Source organism: Arachis hypogaea, chromosome 2 (genome assembly GCF_003086295.3).
Source record: "Arachis hypogaea cultivar Tifrunner chromosome 2, arahy.Tifrunner.gnm2.J5K5, whole genome shotgun sequence".
NCBI classification, from domain to species: Eukaryota; Viridiplantae; Streptophyta; class Magnoliopsida; order Fabales; family Fabaceae; genus Arachis; species Arachis hypogaea.
The window spans coordinates 7,359,282-7,368,951 of record NC_092037.1 but is presented as its reverse complement, the minus strand read 5'-3'; the positions used below and the strand labels follow the sequence as shown (position 1 = coordinate 7,368,951).

General features: G+C 27.6%; 1 protein-coding gene across 1 annotated transcript; it reads right to left on the bottom strand.

The window, feature by feature from the left end:
* Positions 1–577: 577 nt before the first annotated feature.
* LOC112735565 (uncharacterized) lies at positions 578–1,482 on the bottom strand. The gene has a single exon (XM_025785097.3). The coding sequence runs from the start codon at positions 1,375–1,377 to the stop codon at positions 652–654; it is 726 nt and encodes a 241-aa protein (XP_025640882.1). The 5' UTR covers positions 1,378–1,482; the 3' UTR covers positions 578–651.
* Between the last annotated feature and the right edge of the window lie 8,188 nt (positions 1,483–9,670).

Genomic DNA, 9,670 nt, shown 5'->3' with positions numbered 1-9,670 from the left:
AACAAAATTAATTACTATATTTATAATTAACTAAGTTATTCCATTCTTAACTGATTTAGAATTGTTCTATATATTTTTTTATTATAATTGTGACTACTTGTTATAATCTATTTTATTTGTATTCTAAAACACTCTAAATAATACTTTTTAAGATATTTTGTACTGCTAGACATATATGATTGTTGGTACAAATGGTAAGTTACTAAGTCCAAAATAGTGACAAATCTAGAAAGTCTTCCCTATAAAGTTATTTTTAATAAAAAATAAAAAAATCATGAGAGAGAAAAAGAGAGATGGATGCTCGCCCAAGTAAGCTTGTTTGCTAATAACTATTTTGAATGATTTAAGAAATTATTTTTTAAAAAATTTAAATTAATAAAAAAATATATAAATAATTCAACCATATTAAATATATAATAAAATTAATAATTAAATTAATTATTAATATAATATAACCTATTAAAAATAAATTAAATTTAATATAAATTTTAGTATGTAAATAGTATTTTTTTAAATAATTATATCTTTGATGGATTTCATTTCTAGAACAAAATTGGACGACAGAACACAATAGAAAAAGAAAATCTAATTTTATTATTTATTTATTTATTTAAATATAACAAGGTAAAAAACCTAAGGTGCATGTAGGTATTAGTAGTTGTCGAAAGCGAAGAATAACAACGGATCCTCAATGCGGAACTGCCATGAAGATGAAGAAGACGATGAAGCATAGGAGCATAGTCCATCCTCATCAGCAGGAAAAAGATCTGGCAAGTCAAACAATGCACCATCGTCATCACAAGTATCGTCATCACGCTCTTGTGATGATTGTGATGACGAAGAAGAGGAAGAGGAGGAAGAAGGAAAAGAAGAGGGTGGTGGTTGATGAAACTGAAAGGCGGTGTCATTGGCGGCGATGGCGGCAGCAACCTGAATATCTTTAGGCGAAGTGGTTGCAGGGCGTGGAAGAAGAGAAGCAAGTTGAGGGAAGTTGAGGAATGCGGAATCACCTTTGATCGCCAAGGCTGCCACGTCATGCGCTCTTGCCGCCATTTCGGCAGTTGGATACGTGCCTAACCATATTCTGTTTTTCTTTTTCGGTTGCCTTATTTCTGACACCCACTTCCCCCAGTTTCTCATCCTCACGCCCCTGTATGTCGCGTGCTCCTCACTCTCCCTACAACAACTATTACTGCTACTACTTCTCTTCCTCTTCTTTGATTTTCCTGCTAATTGTTCTTCTTCTTCTGTTGATGAACTCGTCGTGCTTGTGTTGTTGTGTTCTACTTGATGAGGAGAAGGAGCATCATTGCTACTGGTTTCCATGTTTTGATTTTGAAGATTATTAGAGATTGAGAGGGATAATGAGGCTTCCATGATGCCTTCGACTCTGATCTATATTGTATAGATCGATATAGATCGATGTTTGTTTGGCTTTTTTTTCTTCTCAAAAGGAATACCATTTATACAAAGAGAGGGAGAGAGAGAGAGAGTCGGAAAAGAAAAAGATATAAAGAAAAAAAGAAAAAGAAAATAAAGAAGAAAAGAAAAAGGAATGCATATGTTATTGTAATTACCAAAGGATATGGGCTCCATTGAAAAAGAGACAACAGTGCTACATTCAGCTATTTTATTTCTTTCCCATGTGGCAATTTAATAAACTCAATAAAAATATTTTTATATAAAAATAATTAATTATATTAAATATATATTAAAATTAATCACTAAAATTAATTATTACGTAAAATATATATTAAAATATAAAATATATATTAAAAATTAATTAAATTATATATATTTACATAAATATATAGTTAATTGATTTTGATAATTAATTTTAATATATAAATAATATTTTTAAATACAATAATTAAAAATGAGTAAATAATTTAATATATTTAATTAAATTATTTAATATTTACGTAAAAACATCTTTATATGAATAACTAATTATATTGGATGGTACTATTAACCTTTGTGCTTTCGTCCCTAGTGTCTAAATTCTAACCATTATTCATATAATACATTATTTCCATTATTATTATTATCATATCCGTTCCGTTTCTATTTTCCATGTGTTTGTACAGTTTTCTCCTATTAAGAATGAACAACTCCTCACTGTGTGTTAGTTGATGTGTAAGTGGTAGGCCCTTTAATTGGTAATATAATATATATGAATTGATTTCAATCATGATTTAATTACATGAATATAATGGTCTATGCATCATGATCTCTCTGACTTATATATATTTATCACACTCTTAGCTTGTGGCGGATCCAGCTAACCAGAGACCTGATAAATTCTTTTATTATTCGTCTAATACCAATACCTTCAACTTTATGTATAACTTATATAATGTATATAATATCTTCTTTTATTTATTTCTCTAGCCTTGTTGGTTATGAATACATATATACCCTTTTAACTATAAAATATTCAATTATTAGTTAGCTTAGCATATATGTATAGATTACATTTAAAAAAGAAATTGAAACCGAAAGTCAGATATAAAAATTAAGAAATAAAAACTAAATTAAGTTTTTACATTATATTTGTAATAGACTGAATCATGTTTAAATATTATTTTAATTTAAAATAAATATAAAGATTAAAAAATAGAATTGAAATTTTAAAAAAATATTATTAAAATTTTAATTTTTAATTTAAAAAATTTTATTTTTATAAATACTAATTAAAATTTTATATTTTAAAATTAAATTTTAATTTCAATTACTAACCACTAAATATAATAATAAATTTCAATCTTTCGTCTTACTTTTAGTTTCTAAAAACAAATACTATCATAATATCAATGCTCCCCTTCATCGAAAATTAAAAAACCATGAGCTCGTTGGTATGTCCTCTTCAACTTGACCAAATTGTATATATGTCTTAATTAATTAATTAATATAATTAACCTACTGATCTGGCCTTCTGGTAGAGATAGTTCCAATTCCATATACATACACATAGACATACTTATTATTTAATTTAGGTACAGTTGTGATGCATGCGTAGCATAACCAATAGAATCAAGACTCTTGTCTTAGAATCTCTGGTTGAAATTAAATTCTTTAATTTCAAAAGAGGTATGCTTGGAGTTTCACCACTTGAGCCAACCCACGTGGCTTGGTTTTGGTACTAAGGAAAGAAGACAACAAACGCAACACACATTAATATCACTATTCCGTTCTAATAACTATAAAAACTCAAATTGTTCTAATCACGGTGCAGCAACATGTATGTATCATATGCATATCTCTATATAATTGTTAATAATATTAATAATGTTTCTATTTATTTAACTAAATATATGTGTGTATTATGCTGAAAGGCCTAAGAATAATATTGACAGAGCAAAGCTTTAATTTGAGAGTGTTGAGAGGTGGATTTGCTTTCTAACACGAAACATGGCTGACATACACATGCTGCTGCTGCTGCACATGCTCTTATTGTGGGCCAATCATTGCTCCAAGACCTGTTTTTATTCTCATATGGTCAACTATGATATTCGTTTAATTTTTTGATTTTTTTGTTACATTAAAAAATAATAATTATAATTAATTTAAATTAGTCTAATAATCAATTTATTTATTCACTTAAATAAATATTAAAAATTTAAATTTCACATTATATATGCAGTAATTTATTAATCAATAATAAATTAAATTTTAAATAATAAAAAATCGATATACAATAAATTAATTCTTAACTTACGAGATATTATGAAAAACTAAAATATTAATAATTATTCACATAAATTTATCTTTATACGAAGACAATAAATAAAAATTATTATATAATTTAATATATTTAATTAAATTATTGTCTAATAGTTTTAATTATTATATACACATAAATATATTTCTATGTGAGTAGTTATTTTAAAAAAAATTAAGGGTAAACTATAAAAAATACACCCGATAATTTTGTAGCCGACAAAAATGTATTCGAATTTTATTATCAATAAAAATGCCTTCAAATAATTTAAAAAATGCGACAAAAATATCCAACATTAAATATGTATTTTTTAAAAAAAAATTTAGAAATTGAATTTTGACGCAATTTTTTATAAACATGATTAGAAAAAATGAGATATTTTTATTCTTAAAATTTGGTTATTTTTTGTTAAGTATATATTTTTTGTGATTTTTTAAAATTATTATTTGTTGTTGACAAAAAAACACCAAAAAAAATATATACTTAGTGAAAAATCACCAAATTTTAAGAATAAAATATCTGATTCTTTTAATCATGCTTGTCAAAAACCATATCAAAATTCAATCTCTAAAGTAATTTTTTATAATACATATTTAATATTGGGTATTTTTGTCACATTTTAAAATTATTTGAGAATATTTTTGTCGATAACAAAATTATAATGTATTTTTGTCAGACAAAATTATTCGGGTGTATTTTGTGTGGTGTATCCAAAAATTAATGTATTTAAATCTATTTTATATCTAAATGTATTGATTTTTTTAATATATCAAAAATGAAAAAGATATTTTGTTTCTCATTATGCGTGTGTACCAAGAATTAAATTAGCGAGAAATCCATAATTAATGAGAAATTAGGTGGTGTGCTGGTAAAGAACTGTGGGAATTGAAGATGGACGGAGTATAAAGAACAAAATGCTAGGTGAAGATTTACCTAAATCAAAGTTTGTATATATGTACCTAATTAAAAATAATTTGGCTATGTGCAACGAAAGGGATAAGAAATGGGAAGGTGGAAGAATTTTAACTAAGCACAAGAAGTTAAGTAACTATGAAACGGCCTTTGACCATTTAATGGGGTAGGTTCAACAATGGTATACTATATTAACATAACTATAATTAATAAACGTGTGTGTGGGTGGATAACTTCTAGTTTGTACTATATATGTTACTATGATTCCTTTTCGAGTTTAATTATTATGGAAGGTAGGGAAGGTAAATTCATGATCCTCTTATTAATTAATTGGTCCCCATTTTGGGTTCCATGCTACAATTAAGCTAAGGACTAAGGAGGAATAATATCCTATAATACCTTATTAATACCTAGCTAGCCACATTGATTTAACCTTAGCTCACATTAGGGATCAATCGACCTACATTTTAAAGAATTTCAATATCCAATTTATGATGATCTCATTTCATTTATGTCATCTTTAAAAGTACATCAAACTGAATGCTTTACTTGGTCGATCTTTTTGTTGTCATTATCTATATGCACTTTGTGTGGGTTCAACATTTATATTAGAGAAACATTATTGCATGTTTCCTTTGAAAACCTTACACTTCAAATAATCAAATTTAAGATTTTTAGAGGAAAGAAAGAAATGGAAGAGGGAAATTTTACAGCAATAATACATTCCCTTCGAGTTGATGGGAAAAAAAAGTAACCGGTTATATTTTTAATATTTTTTTTAAGTAAAAGTTTATTTTAAATTTGTTTAATTCTTATATAAACTTTTGTTTTTCATTTTATTTATCTTATGCTATTTTTTTCTTTTGAAATTTATCAAGGACTGAATTTTAGATCTTTCAGATATAAAGTTCTGATACCATGTTATGATACCACTTTTCTTAAAATTTTAAAAAAATTACATCTCTAACAGACTATAAAAAAATTATAAAAATACAATTGTCCCTTTGTATAAAACCTTTTTTGGTTTTCCTTAAATAAAATTCAAAGTTCTCTTAATAATTTCAGTCTAATTATTAGTCCTTTTTCTTAATTGAATCTTGTTATTAGAGGTCCTTAATATTATTTTTTCTAATATTTTTTTTTAATTTAGAAACTAAAATTATTTAGTCAAGTCAAACTCTTGAGGATATGTTAACACATATTAAATTTTTTTTATATATAATTATAAGTATATACTCAAATACGTCCTAAGAAATTTTGCTCATATATTTTTATCTAAAAATTTGTATTATATTAAAGTTTTTGAAATTTACAAAAGTAAAATATACAATTTTCTATTTTTTAATTTATTATTTTTATTTAGATAAATCTTTAAAAATATGACAAAAGAATATATATATATATATATATTATTTTTATAAAATTTAAAAATCTCAGCATAATAAATTTTTTTAAAAACAAAAACATTCAATATATATATAATATTCTTTAGGAACATATTCAAATATATACTTTATACTTATATATAATTTCCGCATTGTGAATCATCATCAATGGATTTAGCAAACAAGTAGGTGAGTTAAATCTGCGCAAGATGCACGATGCAGAGATTTTCATATTTTATAATATTAGGAAACTTCTTTAATGATGCTTATACGTAAGTAATATGAATTATGAAACTCTCCGCGTCCTAAAGATCTTCTAAGTAGTCATCGTACAACAAAACTTGCATTAATAATATTAGGATGTCTGTCCATTTCAAAATATCTATAAAAAGAAAGTATATATAGTGATTAAAATGATAAAGACATTTTTATATTATACATATAACATTATAGTAATATTACTGCACAAAATTATTCTGTATCAATAAATACATATAATGAGTAAAATGACAAATGAGTTTTTGACAATTTACACTTTAAATAAATTAGTCTTAAAAAATAATTACGTATTATATATATTATATCAAAAATATATTAAGGGTAAGTATCGAATTAAAAATCTTTTATTCATAAAAAAAATTTAATTACTAAATTAAGATCTTCAATTAAAAATTTAATATTTTTATTTATATAAAAACTAAATTTATTTAGTGATATATACATACTAAACTATAATACCAAAATCTCATCAAATTATTGAATATTGCATCTTTTTTTGACTCGTTGGTAGCAGGATTGAATACCCACGGATTGAGGATGGATAGGGTTAGAGTTGGCATATCATAAACCTACAAATAGAATATGGTTAAATTTTAGTAAAAAAATCAACTTGCGAGTAGAATTAGTGTTAGGTCTGAAGACTCTAAACTCTATCCTACCCTACTCATTATCACTCTTAAATTGCTAGCACGAATTGCATTATTCAGTATTGTTAATCGAAAGAGTAAAATATAGTTTTAGTTCCTAATATTTGAGATAAATTTTAATTTTGTTCTTGATGTTTGAAACATTATATTTTTGTTCTAAACGCTTCATGTCGTTTTATTTTAATTTTTTAGTCAAAATTTAAAAGATTCAAAAATATCATTTTCTCTGTTATTATTTTTTTTCGGGTAACAACAAAAATTATAATTATAATAATAATAGAAAAAATAGTACTTTTGAATGGGAAAAAATTTCATTTTATTCAAGAACTAAAATAGAAGAAATAAAATGTTTGGAATAAAAATTAAAAGTTCTAAATATTTGTGTTAGAGTATAATTATGATCAATTAACATCAATTATAATTATTTAGCATACCTATATATTTATTATAGGATACTACGCTTTTATTGTTTTGATTCTTCTAGCATCTATATATAACCTTGTATATTATATTATTGTGCAACCTACTCAATAATAGACAACCCTTTCTTCAGATTACTCTCTTGTTTCTAATATGGTATCAAGAGCATAGATTAATTTTTTTTTTCATTGAAAGGCTCATAGTTCTTTGTTTTTGTTCTCCCGTCAGTCTTTTGTCCGTTTTTATTACCTTCCTGATATTTTTTCTTCATCACTGACCATATCTCATTGTTAGGAATTCACAGAGCCCAGCCCCGTTGCCAGAAACAGCCAGACGCGCCGCCTGTGCAGCTGCAAGATCGTTGTCTACTTCCATCATTTTCCTTCTCTTAGACGTATCCAGCACCGTTCGATCTTCAGCAACGATCAACGGTCTAGTATGTCCCATGTGTCGAGCCTCAAGCACTTCCCACCAACCCGCGTTCAACCAGCATTCTACCCAGCCTGTCCGACTCGTTCACCTGCGTGCCAAGTCACTGTTGATGTGGCTTCACCCTTCGCTTAGATATCACCACGTATCATCCATCTGCTGACGTGGCTGCTGATGTGGCAGAGAGTGGGACCTATTCTAAGATTTTTTTGTGAGTTTTTTTCGTTTTTGCTCTCCGTTTTCTCGATTTTTGCTCTGATCTTGCAGTTTCTTCTCTCTTTCGTCTTAGTCTCTGCTATTATAGAAAAATCGAATTTTTTTGGCCTACAGACAAGAATGGTAAATTTTACCAAAATTGTCATCATTTTGGTCACCTACTCCTAGACTGCCTTTCTATTGAATGTAAAAAATACAAACAGAAAGGACGCATTGTTCTCCGTTGTCCAATATTATTTTGCCATTATTACAAGCTCTCGCAACATTTGATTACTATCCGTCCTACTCACATTACGTCCTGATCAGACCATGTATCATTTTTGTCCCAACATTTTTAAGAATGTGCCTACTTCTACTACTGCTGCTACTAAATCTTCCAGCTCTATATCTCTCAACCCGTCTTCAGTCTCTTTATATGATATTGTGTCTCTTCTTAAGCAACTTTTCTCCTTTTTTGGTAATACTCCTGCTACTTTTTCTAATTCTCCAAGTAATTCTAAATGGTATTTTGATTCCGGTTGCTTTCATCATATGTCTGCTTTGTATCATCTTTTCTCGTTCTTATCTACCACTACAAATTCACCTTTGGTTAACACCGCAAATGGTTTCTTCTTGCATGCGACAAATAAGGATTTTATTTCACAGTCAAATCTTCATCTCCCTGATACTTATTTTATTCCAAAATTAAAATTTAATCTTATTTATGTTGGTCAACTTGTGTAATCTCGATTTTGATGTCAATTTTTCTAGTTTTGGTTGTCGTGTACATGATCGTCGAACGGGACAAATCATTGGGACTGGACGTAAGGTCGGAAGGTTGTTTGACCTCGAGAATCTTCATATTCCTCCTACATCAAATCTCTGTGCTATTTTTTCTCCATCTACTCTTCACTTATGTCATCACCATCTTGCCCACAGTTCCTTAGAAAAATTGCGTCCTCTTGTGTCTAAGGGTGTTTTAGTTCAGGTTAATAATGAGTCTTTTGATTGCATTTATTATCAAACTGTAAAACAACCAGTTTTATCTTTTCACAATAATCCATCTCTTTTTTGTTCTCCTTTTGATCTTATTCACTTTGATATTTGGGGTCCCACTCCTACCGTTTCTATGGGAGAGGCTCATATTTTGTAATTTTTATTGATGATTATTCACGTTTTACTTGAATTTATTTGATGACTAATCAACATGAGTTGTCTCAGATTTATATTAACTTTGCCACTATGATTAAAACTCAGTTTTTCAAAGACATTAAAGTTTTTCAACACGAAAATGCTATGGAATGCCATGACTTCAAACTTTTAAATTTTCTTGCTGAACATGGTACTTTGTCTAAATTTTCTTGTCCTAGTACGTCTTAACAAAATGGACAGTTTGAACGCAAACACCGTCTCATTCTTGACTCTGTTCGTACAATGCTTATTTCTTCTTCGTGCCCTAAGCGTACTTGGGGTGAAGCTGTTCTCACTTTTATCCATGTTATCAATAGACTTCCTTCTTTTGTCTTTGGTAACATTACTCTCTTTGAACTTCTTTATCATACTCCTCCATATTACATCTCTCTTCAAGCTTTTGGTTGTATCTGTTTTGTTCTTCTTAATTCTCATGAACATAGTAAACTTAAATCTCGAGCTTGCATGTGTTGTTTCTTTGGTTGTGGCAC

Bases quoted from the DNA above. Each gene is read 5' to 3' on its own strand.
- LOC112735565 (XM_025785097.3), bottom strand. From the start codon at position 1,377: ATGGAAGCCTCATTATCCCTCTCAATCTCTAATAATCTTCAAAATCAA.